The sequence below is a fragment of the Bos taurus genome, chromosome X (genome assembly GCF_002263795.3).
Source record: "Bos taurus isolate L1 Dominette 01449 registration number 42190680 breed Hereford chromosome X, ARS-UCD2.0, whole genome shotgun sequence".
Taxonomy (NCBI): Eukaryota; Metazoa; Chordata; class Mammalia; order Artiodactyla; family Bovidae; genus Bos; species Bos taurus.
Window position 1 is genome coordinate 128793317 of NC_037357.1, and position 23010 is coordinate 128816326.

The window sequence follows — 23010 nt, forward strand, 5'->3', positions numbered from 1 at the left end:
GCAGACTGTAATTAACAACTCACTGGAGTTGCTGGTGTATGGACTCCATCTTGACTGTCCTGCTTTAGATCAATAATTCTCCAACTTTGATGCACATGAGCATCATTTGAGGCCTAGATAACATACCAATTCCCAGGCCCCAGCCCAAGAGATTATGACTTAGTAGGTCAGAGCCTGAGACTTTTCCAACAATTGCATGCAAGGTAATGCTGATGCTGCTAGTCCAGAGACCCATACATTGGGTAATGAGGTTCCAGAGAATTTCTAAAATGCCTTTCAGTAATAAAATGCCATGTTTGCCTCACACCTTTGCTATAAATGTGTGCATAGTCATGTCAAGGACATTAACCCCACAGATTCCATGTTGGGAAACTAGCCATTGAAAGATTAACAAACATAAAATACTTTATAAAGATATTTTTAGATTGAAAATGCAAGGCTCCTTTTTTTTGGTCCTTGGATGGAAATTTTCTTCTTTCAAGATGAAGACAGTAAAACAATGCATGTTCTCTTCAGTCATTTAGCATTTTTTCCATATTCTGCCACAGGTTTGCACAAAGTATTTAAAGAGGATTTCATAGATCATTAATTAAGGTAACAACTGCTTCCTTAGCAAGCAGGATTTTGAAGAGGTTGTTAATGATTTGCCTGGGAGGTAGGCAGCATGTTTATTTTTTGTCTTAAAGGTTGAGGGGTTTAGATGCCACTTTAACAGACCTGAGTGGATTAGGAGTTTGGACTTAATTGTGAAAGCCAGCAAGAAAAAATAAATGTCATGGTACTTTGTAATTTCCCTGTTTCATCAAGGTAAAAAGCTGGTGCTTGTCAGAGGTATATAGTCCTAAAATATTTCTCAGATGTTCCAAGTTTTTTCCATTTTGTTAGTTATTATGATTGACTGTTCTTTTAGGGCATGCATGATCATTCCTGGTAGCTCAGACAGTAAAGCATCTGCCTACAATGTGGGAGACCCAGGTTTGATCCCTGGGTCAGGAAGATCCTCTGGGGAAGGAAATGGCAACCCACTCCAGTATTCATGCCTGGAAAACTCCATGGACCGAGGAGCCTGGTAGGCTACAGTCCATGGGGTTGCAAAGAGTCAGACACGACTGAGTGACTTCACTTTCACTTTCGGGCATGCAATATGGAATTCCCTTTTGCAAAAAGAAAAGTGACTTGCAGAAGCAGGCTTGCAAATTAAATCCCTGTCTTTTTACTGTTTTCCTCTAATTCTTTTATCTCAGGCTATTTCCCATTGTCTATATTTTCTTTACTACCTTCCTACTGGGTCATATCTGACTCTGATTTTCTTCTCTTCAAAATTTATTGTTTTCCTTTACTTTGAGACTATTTTATTGATTCATTCATTCATAGACCCAGTTTAGATGTATTGCATACCTTCTATAAGCCATCCTCAAAGTTCACCCTTGAGATGCTTACAGTCCAGGGAGAGACAGAAAATGTCTGCTCAGTAGTCTATGTACATATGATAGAGGCTGTCGTGATATCATGATAGAGGCTGTATGTAAACACTGGATGCCTCACCCATATCCCTACAGCACTCACTGTACAGTCATGGTTTTCTGCTACAAGCTCTGCTCTACCTTGTTGTGAGAAAAAGGGGAGTGTCTTAGGCCCCAAACGCATGCTCAAGTTTTGCAGGGCAAGTTGGCAATACTGAGGACTTACTCCAGAAACAGCCCTCTGTTAATAACACTTGAGGGCAGGGGGTAAACATCCCAACTTCTTGTTCCCTCTGAGGCCTGTTCTACACTGGCTCCCAGGGATTCCAAGAGTGGGAGTTTGGGATTAGCAGATGCAAACTATTATATATATTGGATGGATAAACAACAAGGTCCTACTGTACAGTCTCTTGATGAAGGTGAAAGAGGAGAGTGAAAAAGCTGGCTTAAAACTCAGCATTCAAAAAACAAAGATCATGGCATCCAGTCCCATCACTTCATGGCAAATAGATGGGGAAACAATGGAAACAGTGACAGACTTTATTTTCTTGGGCTCCAAAATCACTGCAGACAGTGATTGCAGCCATGAAATTAAAAGACGCTTGCTCCTTGGAAGAAAAGCTATGACCAACCTAGACAGCATATTTGCAGACAAAGGTCTTTATAGTCAAAGCTATGGTTTTCTAGTAGTCATGTATGGATGTGAGAGCTGGACCATAAAGAAGGCTGAGTGCCGAAGAAATGATGCTTTCCAACTGTGGTGCTGGAGAACTCTTGAGAGTCCTTTGGACAGCAAGGAGATCCAACCAGTCCATCCTAAAGGAAATCAACCCTGAATGTTCATTGGAAGGACTGATGCTAAAGCTGAAGCTCCAACACTTTGGCTACAGTGAAGAGCTGACTCACTTGAAAAGACCCTGATGCTGGGAAAGATTGAGGGCAGGAGGAGAAGAGGGCAACAGAGGATAAGATGGTTGGATAGCATCACCGACTCAATGAACATGAATTTGAGCAAACTCCAGGAGATAGGGAAGGATGGTGAAGACTGGCGTGCTGCAGTCAATGGGGTCGCAAAGAGATGGTCACGACTGAGTGACTGAACAACAACAAGCCTTTGGAGAGGCAGAGAAAGGTGTTCAATTCAGTTCAGTTGCATAGTTGTCCGACTAAGAGAAAGGTGAGAGACCTTAAAAAGCAAGATTCTCAAAGGATGACCCTACTCTAATTATAGTTCAATGAATTCCCCATTTGCTTAGATTTGTTTGGCAGTTAGGCTTAGTGGTAGTGACGTCTGCATTTCAGCAGCCTTCTTTTAAAGTCCATTTACATTCTAATTGGATTGGCAGGGTCTTTTTTTTTTTTTGTAGATAAGAAGTGATTTATTAGAATAGGATGCTTATGAGGCTTACAAGCAAGCAGACTTGAGGATGGAGTTGGCAGCATCTTAATGGGCTCTCTGACTTTGAGAAAAGTGGTCTTGTGCAGACTGACTGTGGCTAAACTACATCTTAGCAGTGGGAGGTAAAATGGAAGAATTCAGGTTGTCCTTAATCTTTCTGCTTCTCTTGTGTAGACACTGTAGAATAAAAGCACAAATTCATTATTTCAACTCTATGATTATAAAAATAGCTGTATATGGGTGACATCTTGCTGTGCAATATAACTTCCCTTTGTGAAAGAAAGATAAGAGGAATAAAAATAGGGGAGGGGGCATGTTGGCAGCCTATTGCTGTATTCTAAGATAGTTGATTTTAATCTGTAGAATGTGTGTGTGTGTGCACACTCAGTAGCTCAGTTGTGTCTGACTCTTTGCAACTCCATGGACTGTAGCCTGTCAGTATCCTTTGTCCATGGAATCTTCCAGGCAAGAATACTGGATTGGGTTGCCATTTCCTACTCTAGTGGACCTTACTGACTCAGGGATCGAACCCATGCCTCCTGCTAATAGCAGGCAGATTCTTTACCACTGTGTCACGTGGGAAGCCCACTGTATAGAATATGTTCTCTCATAAATTGAGCAAAACCTTTATGATCCTGTTCATAAAGGATACGCATACCTTAGAGGTGAAGAAAGCAGATACTCAAACAAGCACTCACTATACATAGAACTTAGCACATGCCAGGGCCTGTTGTAGGAACTTTACCTATGGAAACTCATTTTCACCACAGTCATATAAGATAAATACATTTTAACTCTATTTACAGATGAGAAAACAGAGGCACAGAGACTCTTTTTAAAAGTGACCTGCCAAAGTCACATAACTGGTAAATTACAGAGCGTCTGTTTGTATGTTGGTGGTTCAAATCATCTTGCAGAATACCATCCTCAGGGTTACTCTGAGACTATGATCAGAGTAGTGAAACAAAACAAGGTCACTTCATAATGTTAACTAAGCACAGATGAGAACAAGATCACTATGACACTCAGAAAACACTCAACATTTTTCAGTTAAAATGAGTGATTCCTTCTTCTTTACCAAATAAAATTTTATTCTAATTCTAGTCTGCCATCCGATAAATAAGATTTATTGAGATACCTAATCCTAGAATTTCCCCTGCTTTCTGACAGCATCCAGTCTAGAGCAGACCTCTGCTTCCTTAGACTTTCTTCCCAAATCGCCCAGTTTAGAGTCCTGTCTATAGTACACGTTCTTCCTTGCTGCAAAGAACAGTAAGCCTAACTTAACTACTGGCTTGTTCCTGGTGGCCTTTGCTTGAAGGGCATTGGCACCTATTTGTCAGTGTTAAAGAGCTAGATGTGGTAGCTAATTTTCCAGATGACTAAATCACTATGAAGAAGATTAATGCCATCTAAAAAATGGGCCAAATTCAATGAGGTAAAAATTTGTAACAATAAATATAAAGTCCTTTGTTTAGGTTTGGAAAAAATCAAGCACATAATTAAGAACAGATAACTTGACAGCTATTTGTATTAATAGGAAAAAAGACTTGGGAAATGAACAAACATTAGCAACATCAAAATGAGTCAAATGTGGAATATGACTACTGAAAAGCACTACTGTAATTTAATGTTCTATGAAAAGTGCAGATAAACAGGGGGATATTGCTGGTTTTCTCTGTTACATCCTGATCATGTCTGGGCTGTCACATTCTGTGACTCATACTTCAAGATGTCACTATCAAACTACAGAAAGGGTGGCCAGTATGCTGAGGAGCTATAAGCTGTATCATAGGAAGGACTTGGTCAGTTTAGCCCAGAAACTTTGAAAAGGCCTTCCAGTTCACCATGTTTAAGTGTTTAAAGGGATGTCCCCAGGAAGAGAGGAAGGAGACTTTGGTCCTTAAGGAGGAGTATTGGTCTGACTGGGGACATTCCAGGACCCCATGGGTGTGAAAAAGCCACTCCTGGATGAACATCTGCTCTGGGTCCTTGTCTTATGGCCTTCAGCAGTGGGGCTTGGGTCCCACTGGGATGGGAGATCTAAGGACTCTGAAACATTGGGGTGGAAATAGCACAGAGCTTCTGGACCTACTGAGTGGAGGGACAGGGCTTCTTCTAAGGTGTTCTCCTCCTGAGGCATGGCCCTGGGATTTGAGGCTAAAGCCTGCTGCTGCTAAGTCACGTCAGTCGTGTCCGACTCTGTGCGATCCCATAGACAGCAGCCCACCAGGCTCCCCCGTCCCTGGGATTCTCCAGGCAAGAACAGTGGAGTGGGTTGCCATTTCCTTCTCCAATGCATGAAAGTGGAAATCGAAAGTGAAGTCGCTCAGTCGTGTCCGACTCTTAGCGACCCCATGGACTGCAGCGCACCAGGCTCCTCCGTCCATGGGATTTTCCAGGCAAGAGTACTGGAGTGGGGTGCCATTGCCTTCTCCAAGGCTAAAGCCTGGATAATAGTAAAATAGTTACTGTGCTTGTAGGTTTATTCTCCTCTAATAGGTCAATGGGAAGATGATTGGTTGAGAGCAAGACTCAGGTACTTCTAGGTACAGTGTCCTAAATAATACCCACAATACATGTCAATTTTATATTCTTCTGTAAAACATGCAACAAATGGGCAGAAACTGACACTTTATAAAAGGAACAAATTAGGTAATATGGATGCTTGAAAGAATGGCATCCTTTTAGCCCTATAGGGTCAGGAAATTATTTTTTTAATTGAAGCATAGTTGACTTAAAAGATTGTATTAGTTTCAGGTGTCCAGCAAAGTGACTCAGTTATATGTATACATATTTCAAATTAATAAGTTATCTTTTGAGAAATTGAATTGAAGGACTGATAAATAAAGGGAGGGAAAGAGAAAACTGCAAAGAATGAGTACTTTCCCAAGTTACTTTCATGTGAGACATTTTGATCAGGGCCTCACATTGTCACCCTGTTGTCCAATTAGGTTGAGACCTCTTATTTTCTTCTGGGGAGACTGAAGTCTAAACAGTGTGTTTGCAACATTCCCTTTAAAAGGCAGCTCAGCCTTAAGTGGCTTAGAAGCCATAACCGTGTTCTCAAAGAGCTTCAATTTCTGTTTAGTTACTGAAAATAAAGAAGTCAGGGCTCTGTGGGTAACTGGAAACCTCTGAAATCAGGCACAATGCCAAAGTCAGGAGTGGTGTGGCCAAATATAAAAATACAGGGTGAGTGAGGTGCAAGTGAGGCTTTAAAGTTCTTGTGGGACAGTTGTTAAACTACCACATGGTGTGAAGACTTACTGGAGCTGAGGCTATAACATAAAAATAGGATTTTACTACATAGACCCTGGGCATCAACTTCTAATAGACCAAGGTTGGCCCAATCATAGGGATTTGCAGGATCTGTCAGTGAAGATCTTGGCTTGATTGTTACTGAGAAACCCAGCTTTGATAAAATTGGCTGCTTTTTGAGATGTAGAAAAGGAAAAGCGAATGCACCTGGTTGCAAATTGCCTGGCCCCTCCTTGAAAGTGACCCCATTTCATAACTTGTTCAGTAAGCGCTGCACATACTCTGCCCACATAAGTAATTGTAGTCTCAGGGGCTCCCTCCATAAACACCTTCCTTGAATAACTCATTATGCCAGGGTCACTTTGGGAAGTAATCTGTTCTTGGATATTCTTACACTGTCTAAAGAATCTACTGCATTGTGCTGGGGAGGTCAGTTTCCTAGTGGGAAACTAAAGAGATGCTCTTTTCATTGGAAACATTGAACATTTAAAAATGGTGGCTTGTTTTTGTTTTATATTCAGGGTACAACCTAGTAGGGTCTATGAAAATTTAATAGTTCATCACCAGCTGGGCTGAAACTAGGGCAAGGTGAGTAAGGTCTCGGGTGCAAAATGTAAGGGGTGCCAAAACCCCAGTACTTCAAAGCATTATTTTAATGCAATATTTGAAAAATTCCTTATTAATGCAAAAATCCGTGGTGAAAAAAAATACCAGATTTAAATAAAAACAAGATCTGACCCTGTACTCATATGACTAATTGCACTTGCCTCACTCCAACCTCATCCCTGATGGACCAGCCTTAAAAAAACATAGTAGAAAATATTAGGGTACATATTAGGGTACATTAGAGATGTTTGGAGAAGGCAATGGCACCCCACTCCAGTACTCTTGTCTGGAAAATCCCATGGATGGAGGAGCCTGGTGGGCTGCAGTCCTTGGGGTCGCGAAGAGTCGGGCACGACTGAGCGCCTTCACTTTCACTTTTCACTTTCATGCATCGGAGAAGGAAATGGCAACCCACTCCAGTGTTCTTGCCTGGAGAATCCCAGGGACGGGGGAGCCTGGTGGGCTGCCGTCTATGGGGTTGAACAGAGTCGGACATGACTGAAGCGACTTAACAGCAGCAGCAGCAGAGATGTTTAAGTGTGTGAGTGAGCGAGAGATACTGGATCAGAATGTAAGTGTAAAACATGAACTGTGCACAGCAGCGGCTGAGGTCAGGGACACTGAAGCAAGTTGCCTGCATGTGTGGCTTTGGTTGTTTTACTTAACCTCTCAGTGCTTTCCTCTTGTCATCTGTAGGATGGAGATAAGAATACTGCCTTCATTATTGACAGGATGACCACATTTTATCCAAACAAGGACAGTTTTGATAGTGGAAAGTGGCACGGACCATCCAGCTCTATAATGATGATGCTTTTTTTTATTTTGCAGTAATTATCAAATAATAAGGCAATTACAGATTTAAATGATCAGAAAATCACAAAGCCATTCAATCATGAGCATTCAGATGCCCACAGCAAGACTGCTCAGCCTGTATGATGATGGTCTCATGTTCACTGAACCTATGATTTTCCCGTGTTTTCCACTGACCCCACCAAGTAGTTGCCTAGGGGCTTAATGGGTTTTGCATGCCATGTCGTGGGCCAAGGCTGGTGCCCCAAATGCTTGTTAGCAGGACAGCAGTATCTCACCACTGACAGACCAAATGAAAGATTTATTTATCCCCAGCCTCTTTTGTCTGAGTGCACTTCATTTTATCAGCAACTTCTGTTCCAGTTATCCTGGAAAGAGTGTTAACTCTGACATTGCTTTTGGAAAGGTTCCAGAGCAGAGGCCACAGGTGGTGATTTTTTTTTTTTTTTTTTTTTTTAGATTTCAGCACATGTTGAAGTGAGAACTTGTGTACTGCACCTGTAGGCCCCCACCCCAGAAGATCACACCATGACAGAAAGCAGATGTATACAGAGTAAGGGTCTACCAAACCCATCTCAGTTTATTTTAATGCAACTATTAATAGGTGTTTTACTTTAGAACTAATAATTCAGGACAAATGCCAAATTACACAGGACATCAGAAAAATAGGCAGAACTAGGACTTTCTGTAGTAAGCTGGCTGTATGATCACGGCACTCACAGTTGTGGGGATTAAATCAATTCCTGTATGGAAAGTACCTAGATTAGTGCCTGGTTTATAGTAAGCCCTCAATCACTGCAAGTTCTTGTTACCATTTTTTGTTAACATAGTTTAGACTCAAAAAATGTGAAAAGCACTGGCTTGGAAAGATGTCATTTCCTAAGGGATAAATAATTGGAAATGCCTTTTTTTTTTCCCCCAAATTTAATTGTCAATGGTAGTAAGAGCCTTGACTACAAAGGGACACACACCTGCTTGCTGTTTTAATTAAAGTTTTAAATTTCAGCTTAAACTTTAAATTCATAACCATAGACCTCAGATGCAGTCTCCCACTACATTTGCCTCAGCATCCTGACCCCATCTCTCTCTTGAGAGCATTGGTTTTTTACTCTCCCAAACTACTGTTTAATATCATCTCTCTTTCCTCCTTAAACTTTCTGTATCCCTTCTTTCCATCCCATTTTCAGCTTATAACTTCCCTGATAATCCTTGAAAATGATAGGAGCGATTAGGAGTCCCTACATTGTACCATCATCAAACTACCAGTGGGTCAGCACCACTGTCATTCTCCCCTCTTGTCTGTACAGTGGTAAAGCACATGGTCTCTGGAGACAGTCTCACACTTCAGATCTTGCTGTGCTACTTCGTGGCTCATGAGCATGGGCAAATGATTTAACTGCTTTGGTATCCTCCTGAATGAGCTAACCCTAATTTAAGTCATTATTGAAATGGCTGAAATATCTGTCCCCATGTAAGGCGAACCCTGACCCTTGGCTCTGAATTGTCACCCTTTCTTCTCAAGGTGGTTTTTTTTTCCCCTTGAAATTCTGGTGTTCTTTCACTGCAGTGTTGATTTTTCCCTTTTTGCTACAGTATTCCTATTGTTAAACATGTTCTTTTATCTTCCATTTTGAAAAAAGGTCCCTCCCATTATTCCACATTATCTTCCATGCTATCTTCTAGGCTGTCCTGCACAGCAAAGGCAAATGGAAGTGAAGTCTAAACTCTGCCATCATTTCCTTTGTTCCTGACAGGATTTTTAAATGGTGGAGTGTTCCATTCTCAGAGCTTTTTTTTTTTCTTTTCTTTGAGGAATGATTTCAGTACTCAATGTTGTAATTAAGTTAACCCCCCAAACTTTATAATTGACAAATAACAGTTGAGTGTATTTAAGATGTACAGTGTGAGGTTTTGCTATAAGCGTACACTGTGAAATGATTACCACCATCAAACTAATTAACATATCCATCACCTCACATGGTTACCTTTTTTGTGAATTTACACTTAGGAGGTGATCTTACCCAGTTGTGTGGATTTAAAACATTGTTTGCTGGTTACTCTCAAAGATCCTTTTTCAGATTTCTTCTCTCCCTTAGGTGTGTTTATCTATATAATTACTTGCTAACCCTACTGGCATGTCTTGCTGCTGCTGCTGCTGCTAAGTCACTTCAGTCGTGTCCGACTATGTGCGACCCCATAGACGGCAGCCCACCAGACTTCCCCGCCCCTGGGATTCTCCAGGCAGGAACACTGGAATGGGTTGCCATTTCCTTCTCCAACTGGCATGTCTTACAGGCATCTAAATTTAATGGCATCAAAATGACCTGAGTTCTACCCCAAGTCTGCAGTAGTCCCCATCTTAAACACTACCTAACAAGTTGCTGAAGCCAAGAATCTGAGACATATTCCTCTCTTTTCCTCACCTCCCCACATCAAATGCATCAGCATGACCTGTTGGTTTTACCCCAAAAGAATAATCACTAGAATCTAAGTTTCATCATGGAATTGCATTTGTCTGTACTGTTCAATTATATATTCTAATGATGTACGTAGCTCCTGGCATACAATATGAATCAAATATTTTTGGAATGAATGAATGAATCTTGACTCTGACCACTTCGATGACCAGTACCACAGTCTATGCCAGCAACATGTCCCCATATTTCTGTGATAGCCTCCTGACTAATCTGCTGCTGCTTCTCATGAACTACCCACTCAACATCCTGATATTTGCTATGTTGAATCTAGCCAGTGATTCTAATCCAATCAGAATAAAATCTATTCTTTCATACTGGTCTACAAAGTCTTATATGAAGTTGAAATTACCATTCCTCCAACCTCATTTCCTACTCTTTTATCTTTCTCATTCTCTACCACCTGCTCTAATACTGCCCACGTTTCCCCCAAACAACCTTATTGTAGGACTCACTGGGACACTTGTGAAAAGTAGTAATTCTCAGGGACCTCCCTGCAGACTCTGTTTCACAAGATTTGGGGTGTGACACTCTCTCTATTCTTAACAAGCATTCCGGGTATCTTATGATAAGATACAGATACAGCCTAAGAATCCTCCACACAGCATTCCATGAAAGTATTCCCAGTTATTCAGAATCAGAGAGCAAAATGAAACTCCTTTTCTATTTCTGGTCTGGGAGAGCATACAGTCAGTGGGTAATTACTAAGCTAAACCAGGGAATTCTGAGAATACAATTAATGTAACTGTAATAGCTTTACATTCTAGTAATATTTCCTGAGTGGCACATGTGACCTCAAACTTCTGCCACTTTGTGCTAGACACCTGTGGAAGAGGTTCAAGAAATGGTTAGCACCAACAGGGAGGTGAAAATTGAGAGAGGCTTGATATTGAGCAATGTGCAGCAAAGGGCGTGTACCTGTGTGTATTGTTTGCTGGGATGAGGGAAAGAGGGAAAGGGGGCAGCACACAGGATACCAGCCCAGAGTATGCGAAGGAAACATTTTGGCACATGCTGTAATGACTCAGTTTTTACACATAAAAGCTTGTCAATGTAAGCAACATCTAAATTGCAATGTTCGGACTTCCTTGGTGGTCCAGTGGTTAAGAATATGCCTGCCAATGCATGGGACATAGGTTTGATCCCTGGTCCAGGAAGAGTCCACATGCCACAGGGCACCTAAGCCCATGCTCTGCCAGTAGAGAAGCTACTGCAATGAAAAGCCCGTGTACCGCAACTAGAGAGTAACCCCCACTCTCTGCATCTAGAGAAAGCCCTTCAGCAGCAAGGAAGACCTAGTGCAACCAATAATTAATAAATAAAAATTTAAAAAATAGCATACCTTACAATGTTCAGCTTTACATCTAGGTATTTGGAAGCATTAAAATTGACAATGAAACATTTTTGTTTTTGCTCCGACAGAGTAGTATGTAATTATGGCTTTACCAACAGGTTCAATTTATCATTTTTTAGGGGGAGGAGATTTTGAAAACTATCTTTCATCTCCTGTGTGTAAAACTTTAACTTCAGTTCTCTAGTGATATTGTTACAGGCACTAATGTTCTACATACCAAAGAGCATGTTTCTCTTCTGGAATCTGAAGCTGAAAATAAGTGCAAGGCTTCTGGAGTGCTAAATGAAATTGAATTATAAACCAGACCACTGCTTCCCAAATGCATCTGCACTTGGAATTACCTGAGGAGCTTCAGAGATACTCCTGTGCCCCCTTCCGAGACTGAGATTAATGGGTATGAGGTATGACCAAGGTTTGGGATTTTTGAAAGATCTCCAGGCTATTCTAATGTGCAGGCAAGTTTGGGAACCACTGAAGTGGAGATTTTGAGCCATGTATTTCCAACTTCAAACTTCTAGGTAATGTAAATTTGGGGTTTCTGCATTAAAATTTAAGTTGAGACAATGAAATCAGTCTAATTGGATTTATCAGGTTGAAATCAACATGATTAGGGACCTTATTTACATAAAGCCAAGCAATTCATGAAAAAGTCAAAGTAGTTTTGTGCTCAAAGCCACACAAATTACTAATGTTCAAAACAACAAGGTTTTAAAGTAATTTTGTCAGATGAATATATATCTCCAACTATAGTTGCTAGGCTGTAGCAGAACACAAGGCTCTCAGTTAGATTTTAATTTCAGATAGACAAGGAATAATGTATTAATATAAGTCTGTTCCATGCAACATCTGGGATGTACTTATACTAAATATTGTTTATCATTTATCTGAAATTCAGGCTTGTGTGCCCTGTATATTTTTTAATTGAAGTATAGTTAATTTACAATGTTGTGTTAGTTTCAGGTGTGCAGCAAAGAGATTCAGTCATATATATGTGTGTATATATATGCAATCTTGTTCAGATTCTTTTCCATTATCAGCTATTATAAGATACTGATTAAAGTTCCCTGTGCTATACAGTAGGTCCTTCGTCATTTACCTATTTTATATAGTAGTATATATATATGATTTTTGGCCTTTTTTTAAATTATTAATTGGAGGATAATTGCTTTACAATGTTGTATTGGTTTCTGCCATACAACTGTGTGAATCAGTCATAAATATATGTATGTCCCCTCTCTAGTGAGCCTCCCTCCCACCCCCAACCTGATCCTACCCCTCTAGGTTGTCACAGAGTACTAATTTGAGCTCCTTGTGTTTTAAAGTCACTTCTCACTAGCTATCTAATCTAAATATGCTAATGTAGATGTTTCAGGGCTGCTCTCTCAATTTGCACCACCCTCCCCTTACCCCATTGTGCCCACCAGTCTGTTCGCTATGTCTGTGTCTCTTCCTGCCCTGTAAATAGATTCATCAGTACAATTTTCTAGATTCCATATATAATGTGTTAATATATGATATTTGTTTTTCTCACTCTGTATAACAGGCTCTAGGTTCATCCACATCACTAGAACTGACTCAAATTTGTTCCTTTTTATGGCTGAGTAATATTCCATTATATATATATACCATAACTTTATCCATTCATCTGTTGATGGACATCTAGGTTGCTTCCATGTCCTAGCTATTGTAAATAGTGCTGCAATGAACATTGGGGTACCTGTGTCTTTTTGAATTATGGTTTTCTCAGGGTATATGATGCAGGAGACCCAGGTTCAATCCCTGGGTCAGGAAGATCCTCCGGAGAAGGAAATGGCAACCCACTCCAGAACTCTTGCCTGGAAAATCCCATAGATGGAGGAGCCTGGTGAGCTACAGTTCGTGGGGTCGCAAAGAGTTGGACACGACAGAGCGACTTCACTTTCACTTTTAGGGTATATGCCCAGTAGTGGGATTGCTGGGTCATATGGTGGTTTTATTCCTAGTTTTTAAGGAAATCTCCACACTGTTCTCCATAGTGAGTAGTGTGTACATGTTATTCCCAATCTCCTAATTTATCCCCCCTCTCCCTTTGCCCTTTGGTAACCATAAGTTTGTTTTCTATGTCTGTGACTCTATTTCTGTTTTATAAATAAGTTCATTTGTATCATTTTGTATATTCCACCTATATGAATATCATATGGTATCATATGATATTTGTCTTTCTCTGACTTACTTCACTTAGTATGATAATCTCTAGGTCCATCCATATTGCTCCAAATGGCATTATTCCATTCTTTTTATGGCTGAGTAATATTCCATTGTATATGTATACCACATCTGTTTTATCCATTCATCTCTTGATGAATTTTTTTTTGCTAAATGTGACAACTCTGCCCCAATTTTAAAGGACCAACCTGAGCAGTAATTCAGTATAGTAGGATGAATCAGGACAAAAATTAACTTCAGCTTCTTGCTCACTATGTGTTGTTCTATTTTCTAAATTACATTGACTGGTTAAACACCTCGAACTCTACCTGACTTTGTCTGCACTCAGAGTCAACAGTACCTTATTTTGCCTCTTCTGTCTTCTCCGGAGCCTCAGAAACTCCTTGTGCTGCCTGGAGACAAAGTTCACTGCTGCATATTCCAGTAAGGCTGCAAACACAAACAGAAGGCACACCGCCATCCAGATGTCAATCGCTTTTACGTAGGACACCTGACAGAAAGGGAGAGAGAGAAGCACCATGAAAACTGCTGGGGAAACCAGGTTCCTTATGGTGTGAGCAGCAGACAAATCTCAGTTCCCTTCAACAAGGATTATTTTCTAGACTTTCCTTAAGAAAATACTTAAGCATTTTCCATCCCACTTTGCAGATTCTGAGCAGAGCAGTGAACATTACAGCCCCCTCTCCACCCCCCGCCCCAGGACCTTGTTCTATCTTTCTCAGTATAGTCCACCTGCTCAAGTAGCCCCTGAGACCAGCCCCAAAGATAACTATAAGAATTGCCTTCATGAAAAAAAAAAAGGAAGAAAAACAAAACTTTGAGGTAAAACTGAGTCAGGGTTACTCTTGAAACTGCTCGTTTCCTTATATTTTTCTTAACATTTAAAAACACATTAGTTAGTTAGTTCATTTAGTTCAGTCACTCAGTCATGTCTGACTCTTTGCAACCCCATGAACTGCAGCACGCCAGGACTCCCTGTCCATCACTAACTCCCAGAGTTTACCCAAACTCATGTCCATCAAGTCGGTGATGCCATCCAGCCTCTGTCGTCCCCTTCTCCTCCTGCCCCAAATCCCTCCCAACATCAGGGTCTTTTCCAATGAGTCAACTCTTCAGTACTTTGTGGCCAGAGTACTGGAGCTTCAGCTTCAGCACCATTCCTTCCAATGAACACCCAGGACTGATCTCCTTTAGAATGGACTGGTTGTATCTCCTTGCAGTCCAAGGGACTCTCAAGAGTCTTCTCCAACACCACAGTTCAAAAGCATCCATTCTTCAGTGCTCGGCTTTCTTCACAGTCCAACTCTCACATCCATACATGACCACTGGAAAAACCATAGCCTTGACTAGACGGACCTTTGTTGGCAAAGTAATATCTCTGCTTTTGAATATGCTATCTAGGTTGGTCATAACTTTCCTTCCAAGGAGTAAGCATCTTTTAATTAAGATAATTCTAAAACTCAGATGAGAAATAAACTATATGGGCCTTGGGTCCTTTAAAAACCAGTTCATAATTTCCATTCAACTATTGATCCTAACTGATGTGGAAGCACATATTTTTCTTTTTTTTTTTTGAGGTGTACAATAATATAGATTACAGGTGTACAATACAGTTATTCACAATTTTTAAAGGTTGTGCTCCATCTGTTGGTTCGTTTCCAAGGCAAACCATTCAACATCACAGTAATCCAAGTCTATGCCTCAACCACTGATGCTGAAGAAGCTGAAGTTGAACAGTTCTGTGAAGACCTACAAGACTTTCTACAATAACAACAACAAAAAAGACATCCTTTTCATCATAGGAGAATGGAATGCAAAAGCAGGAAGTCAAGAGATACCTGGAGTAACAGGCAAATTTGGCCTTGCAATACAAAATGAAGAAGGGCAAAGGCCTACAGAGTTTTCTCAAGAGAACATCCCAGTCATAGCAAACCCCTTTTCCAAAAACCCAACGGACCACTATACACATGGACATCACCAGATGGTCAATTCTGAAATCAGATTGATTGTATTCTTTGTAGCTGAAGATGGAGAAACTCTATGCAGTCAGCAAAAACAAGAGCTGAAGCTGACTGTGGCTCAGATCATGAACTCCTTATTGCCAAATTCAGGTTTAAATTTGAAAGTAGGGAAAGCCACTAGGCCATTCAAGTATGACCTAAATCAAATCCCTTATGATTATACAGTGGACATAAAGAATAGATTCAAGAGATTAGATCTGGTAGACAGAGTGCCTGAAGAACTATGGACAGAGGTTCATAACATTGTATAGCAGGCAGTGACCAAAACCATCACAAAGAAAAAGAAATGCAAAAAGGCAAAGTGGTTGCCTGAGGAGGCCTTACAAATAGCTGAGAAAAGAAGAGAAGTGAAAGGCAAAGGAGAGAAACAAAGATATACCCAACTGAATGCAGAGTTCCAGAGAACAGCAGAGCAGGGAGAGATAAGAAGACCTTCATAAGTGAACAATGCAAAGAAATAGAAGAAAACAATAGAATGGGAAAGATCAGAGATCTCATCAAGAAAATTAGAAATATCAAGGAAAAATTTCATTCAAGGATGGGCACAATAAAGGACAGAAACAGTATGAACCTAACAGAATCAGAAGAGACTAAGAAGAGGTGGCAAGAATACACAGAATTATACAAAAAAGGGCTTAAGGACTCAGATAACCACAATGGTGTGGTCATTCACCTCAAGCCAGACATCCTGGAGTGTGAAGTCAAGTGGGCCTTAAGAAGCATCACTGAGAACAAAGCTAGTGGAGGTGATGGAATTCCAGCAGAGCTGTTTCAAATCCTGAAAGATGATGCTGTCAAAGTGCTGCACTGAATATGTTAGCAAATTTGGAAAACTCAGCAGTGGCCACAGAACTGGAAAAGGCCAGTTTTCATTCCAATCCCAAAGAAGGGCAATGCCAAAGAATATTCAAACTACCATATAATTGCACTCATTTCACTTTCCAGCAAGATAATCCTCAAAAATCTGTCAAGCTAGGCTTCAGCATTACATGAACTGAGAAATTCCAGATGTACAAGCTGGATTTAGAAACTGCAGATAAATCAGAGATTAAATTGCAAACATCTGTTGGATCATAGAGAGAGCAAGAGAATTCCAGGAAAACATCTACTTTTTTTTTTTTTATTCTTTTTTTTTTAATTTTATTTTATTTTTAAACTTTACATAATTGTATTAGTTTTGCCAAATATCAAAATGAATCCGCCACAGGTATACATGTGTTCCCCATCCTGAACCCTCCTCCCTCCTCCCTCCCCATACCATCCCTCTGGGTCGTCCCAGTGCACTAGCCCCAAGCATCCAGTATCGTGCATTGAACCTGGACTGGCATATCGTACTTTTGCTTCATCGTCTATGCTAAAACCTTTGACTGTGGATCACAACAAACTGTTGACAAATAACAAACTGTTGACAATTCTTAAAGAGATGGAGATATCAGACCGCTTTACCTGTATCCTAAGAAACCTGTATGCAGGTCAAGAAGCAATAGCTAGAACTGGACATGGAGCAATGGATTGGTTCAGAATTGGGGAAGGAGTATGACAAGGCTGTATATTGTTATCTTGTTTATTTAACTTCTATGCAGAGTGCTGCTGCTGCTGCTGCTAAGTCGCTTCAGTCGTGTCCGGCTCTGTGTGACCCCATAGACGGAAGCCCACCAGGCTCCCCCGTCCCTGGGATTCTCCAGGCAAGAACACTGGAGTGGGTTGCCATTTCCTTCTCCAGTGCATGAAAGTGAAAAATGAAAGGGAAGTCACTCAGTAGTGTCCGACTCTTAGTGACCCCATGGACTGCAGCCTACCAGGCTCCTCCATCCATGGGATTTTCCAGGCAAGAATATTGGAGTGGGGTGCCATTGCCTTCTCCGTCTATGCAGAGTACATAATGCGAAATGCCAGGTTGGATGAATCACAAGCTGAAATAAAGATTGCTGGGAGAAATATCAGCAACTTCAGATGCTGCAGATAATACCACTCTAATAGAAAAAAGTGAAAAGGAACTAAAGAGCCTGTTGATAATGGTGAAAGTGAAAAAACTGGCTTAAAACTTAGCATGCAAAAAGTTAAGATGATGACATCCGGCTCTATCACTTCATGGCAAATAGAAAGGGAGAAAATGGTATCAGTGGTGGATTTTATTTTCGTGGACTCCAAAATCACTGTAGATGGTGACTGCAGCCATGAAATTAAGACACTTGCTCCTTGGAAGAAAAGCTATGACAAACCTAGACAGCATATTAACAAGCAGAGACATCACTTTGCTGACAAATGAACAGATAGTCAAAGCTATGGTTTTTCTAGTAGTCATGTACGGATGTGAGAGTTGGACCATAAACGATGAGTGCTGAAGAATTGATGCTTTTGAACTGTGGTGCTGGAAAAGACTCTTGAGAGTCCCTTGGACAGCCAGGAGATCAAACCAGTCAATCCTAAAGGAAGTCAACCCTGAATATTCATTGGAAGGACTGATGCTAAAGCTGAAACTCCAATACTTTGGCCACCTGATGCGAAGATCTGACTCATTGGAAAAGACCCTGATGCTGGGAAAGATTGAAGGCAGGAGGAAAAGGGGACGACAGAGGATGAGATGGTTGGATGGCATCACCGACTCAATGGACATGAGTTTGAGCAAACTCAATGAGATCATAAAGGAGAGAGAAGCCTGGGGTGCTGCAATGCATTGGGTAGCAAAGAATCGGACACGACTGAACAACACCACCTCTGTTTGTAGTTATTGTAAAATACTGGCTATATTCCCTGTGTTGTACATTTTAGCTTATTTTATACCTATTAATTTGTACCTCTTAATCACCTACCCCTAACTTGCCTCTTTCTCCTTCCCTCTCCCCACTGGTAAACCACTCATTTGTTCTGTATATCTGTGGTTCTGGTTCTTTTATGTTATAGTCACTAGTTTGTTTCATTTTTTATATTCCACATGTAAGTGATCCACATGTATGTGATATCATGCAGTAATTGTCTTTCTCTGTCAGACTTATTTCACTTAGCATAATGCCAAATTTTGATAGGGATTTCATTAAGTGTGTAGTTTGCTTTGGGTGGTATGATCATTTTAACAATATTAATTCTTCCAATCCAAGAACATGATATATCTGCCCATCTATTTGTGTCATCTTCCGTTTCTTTTATCAATGTTTTATAGTTTACAAAGTACAAGTCTTCTACCTCCTTAGGTAAGTTTATTCCTAGGTATTTGATTCTTTTTGATGTGGTGGTAAGTGGGATTGTTTCCTTAATTTCTCTTTCTGAATATTCATTGTGAGTATATAGAAATGCAATAGATTTCTGTGTGTTTTTTTTTTTTTTTTTAGTTTTAGTAATTTTTTTAGTTTCCTGCAACTTTACTGAATTCCTTGATGAGCTCTACTAGTACTGGGTGGCATCTTTATGATTTTCTATTTATAGTATCATGTGTAAACAGTGACAGTTTTACTTCTTCTTTTTCGATTTGGATTCCTTTTATTTCTTCTTGTCCGATTACTATGTCTAGGAGTTTTAATACCATGTTAAATAAAATGAGACTCGGCAACCTTATCTTGTTCCTGATCTTGGAGGAAATGCTTTCAGCTTTTCACCATTGAGTATATTAGCTGTCAGTTTGTCGTATACAGCTTTTATTATGTTGAAGTTAAATGTTTTTAAGCTATCACAATTCAGGAATATTTAACCAAAATAAAATATCAGTGTTCTGGGCCTTGGGAAGGTATCTGGTTAAAAAGGAAACTTTCATAACCCTTTGGTGATTGGCTGAATATTTCATATATCTTAGAATTTGATAAAGCAGAATCTGAAAGCAAATACTTTTACTTGCAATACAAATTTCCCCTCATGTCACTCAACTTCCAATTTTTTTAAAAATTTTATTTAATTTTTAAACTTTACATAATTGTATTAGTTTTGCCAAATATCAAAATGAATCCACCACAGGTATACACGTGTTCCCCATCCTGAACCCACCTCCCTCCTCCCAATTATTTTTTAAAATATAAGGGGAAAAATAGCTAGATAAAGTTGTAATATATTGGACAACAGACTACAAAGGATTCTTATTCAGCTGTCTGTGTGAATGTGTACTGTGCTGTGCTGGGCTTAGTCGTTCAGTTGTGTCCAACTCTTTGCTACCCCATGGACTGTAGCCCACCAGGCTCCTCTGTCCAGGGGATTCTCCAGGCAAGAATACTAGAGTAGGTTGCCGTGTCCTCCTCCAGGGGATCTTTCCAACCCAGGGATCGAACCCAGGTCTCCTGCATTGCAGGCAGATTTTTTACCATCTGAGCCACCAGGGAAGTCCGTGAATGTGTACTATCTAGTTCCAAATTTAAATAGGGTTTCCACAGTTTTGATAGCTGACACTGAATGTTTGCCAGCCAGAATTTTAAGCATTTTATATATATTAATTTTCTAACCAGTATAGCAACTGTATTACCCCCACTTTGTGATGAGGAAACTGGGTTACAGAGAGTTTAAATTATTACTGAAGATCAGAAAGCTAAAAGATGGCAGAGCTAAGATTGGAACTGGAACTCAGTCTGACTGGTGATTCTCCTTTCTGAACATACACAAACATACTACTAGGATTATACCCTTTGTATTTTGCATTGGTTTCTCTTTGATCTTTATAGTAAGCATTTCCCATGTCATTTAACTTTCTTCTAAATCATAATTTCCAGTGCTTGTGTAATTTTCTAAACCATCATTAATTGTTCTGTATGATAGGATATTTAGGTGATTTTTAGTTTTAGTTTATGCTACTATAAATTTGGGGGCTATGAATATCCTTCCCCTAATATTTGACTGTGTTTCTGTTTATTTGCTAGGTCAGCTTTTAGACTTGGGACAATGGGAGTAAATTGTAATAAAATAGGCTTCTGACCTAGAAAGTTATTAGGAACATAGAAGATGTAAAAGCAGAAACTCTAGAATAAGATGCCTGAAGTTAAGAAACACTACTCTATTCCTTACTCTGACTTTGCCAGGTTGTTTAACCTCTCTTTACCTCCTCTCCTCATCTGTATAAAGGCAAATAATAGTAGCTAGTTCATAGAGTTATGTGGATAAAATCACTTAATGTATGCAGAATGCTTAGAGTAGTGTTTGGCACAGAGTAAGTGCTATGTAAATGTTGGCAATTATTTGACTACATAAAGGTGTGATTTTGTTAAAGAAAAATCTTGGGAGAGACAGAAAAAAAAGAAGGAAAAGAAAAATCACCTACAGTCCTAGTATATTCCAATTATTTTTTTTTCTAATTTTATTTTATTTTTAAATTTTACATAATTGTATTAGTTTTGCCAAATATCAAAATGAATCCGCCACAGGTATACATGTGTTCCCCATCCTGAACCCTCCTCCCTCCTCCCTCCCCATACCATCCCTCTGGGTCGTCCCAGTGCACTAGCCCCAAGCATCCAGTATCGTCCAATTATTATTTTTAAGGTTACCACTTGCCTTACACTATTTGTCTCCATCAATCTGAACTACTTGTCAGTCCCACATATGTTGTGACAAAGTGGTACAGCACCTGGGATGCTTATTCTCAGTCTTTCTGATTAACCATTGACTCAGAATCCTTCATGAGTTGGCTCGGATACCAGCTCCTCCGGGAAGCCTCCTACGTACATGTAAGAGTAAGATTCCTCCTACTTTTTTCTCATCTGGGTTGGGGACCACTTTTTTTGCTCCCTTATAACTCTCTGTTGAACCTGTCTGTTTCTTTTTAGTCCACCAGCTTCCCTACCCCACCACTAGACTCACTAGACCGTAAACTTTTTAAAGAAAGATCCTATATAGTATTACTGTTTGTATCACCAGTCCAGGACCTGGCAAATAGTGAGTAAACATTGGATGTGGGATGGATGAATAAACAGATGGTTGAATGACAGAAGAAGGAATGAAGGAAATACCTCATTGTCTTTCCATTTTTGTCCTGTAATTTCAACAATTCTTCACTATATAACATTGCCCACAATTGCACATATTGAATATTTCTGAGAGTGGACTGTTAGTGCAGTTTAAGTCTCTCTGTTCACCAAGCATTCCTGGAATATTTCTTTCCTTACTAAGCAATATAAATTTTTTTGTATTTGCTGTTCTGGAGCAGTCCTATTCTCCTGTAATAATAGAATATTTCCAATCACAGCATTCCCGGTTATATATTATTCAGATGGCCTTTAAATGTTTTAAGACCTAATAATGAGAAGAATTTGTCAATGCCTCTTAGATGTCCATATGAAGAAAGTCCAGTAGAATTCACCATCACTCCTCCCCTTCCTGATGTTTACAGCATTCAGTCATTTGTAAACCTAGCCCCCCACCCCGCTTCTAGCCATCAGCAGACCAGGCACATAAATGGCTTCTTTTATAACTGCTCATAAATGAATCCTTCTCATCTCTTAATCATTTTGGTTGGTCTCCAAATTTCCTCCAAATCATGATCATCTTTCGAGCATTGAAGTGCTGGTATTAAATGCATTATTCACACGGATGTAAAAGGTACTGTGAGACAACTATTACATATGATGGGATGTCCTTCAGTGCTGCTCTCTCAGGACTCAAATGCCTTTTTGTTACTTTTATCCAGCTCTGATGTCACATTCTCTCTCTTTGCTAATTCTTACATGTTTTTAGCTCACATTTTTCCCTGTCACATTCTTTATGATTTGGGGGCTTACATGAGCCATTCCTGAACTACTTTACTACAATCTTGCAAAGTACTTTTTATATTAATGAAATTCTCAAAATGCTATTATGATTCACTGAATTGTTAGTTTTCCAGGTGTATTTAATTCAGAAACATAAACATTAAAGGGCTCCTATGTGAAAGGCACTGTAGTAGGTGCTGAATGGAAGACGGGGCAGAAGACATGACAATAACTAACATGCACACCTATTCTTCTCAGGACTCCCCAGATGAGACTCTGGGGAACCTGTTCACATGGTGCTCCAGAAAATGTCATTCACACAGGTCAGTTCAGTGCAGTCGCTCAGTCGTGTCTGACTCTTTGTGACCCCATGGACTGCAGCACGCCAGGCCTCCCTGTCCATCACCAACTCCTGGAGTTTACTCAAACTCATGTGCATCGAGTCTGTAATGCCATCCAACCATCTCATCCTCTCTTGTCCTCTTCTCTTCCAACCTTCAATCTTGCCCAGCATCAGGATCTTTTCAAATGAGTCAGCTCTTCACATCAGGTGGCCAAAGGACTGGAGTTTCAGCTTCAACATCAATCCTTCCAATGAACACTCAGGACTGATCTCCTTTACGATGGACTGGTTGGATCTCCTTGCAATCCAAGGGACTCTCAAGGGTCTTCTCCAACACCAAGTTCAAAAGCATCAATTCTTCAGCACTCAGCTTTCTTTATAGTCCAACTCTCACATCTATATGTGACTACTGGAA

At 40.1% G+C, this 23010-nt stretch overlaps 1 protein-coding gene across 2 annotated transcripts in view; it reads right to left on the reverse strand.

Annotated features, from left to right (window-relative positions):
* The window catches only part of GLRA2 (glycine receptor alpha 2), a 208493-nt gene that overhangs the window by 22170 nt on the left and 163313 nt on the right, over nt 1-23010 (reverse strand). For both annotated transcript variants that reach the window (XM_005228450.5, NM_001192914.1), the window contains exon 8: nt 13913-14062. In XM_005228450.5, the coding sequence (XP_005228507.1) occupies nt 13913-14062 (150 nt within the window). The remainder of the gene's footprint in view (nt 1-13912; nt 14063-23010) is intronic.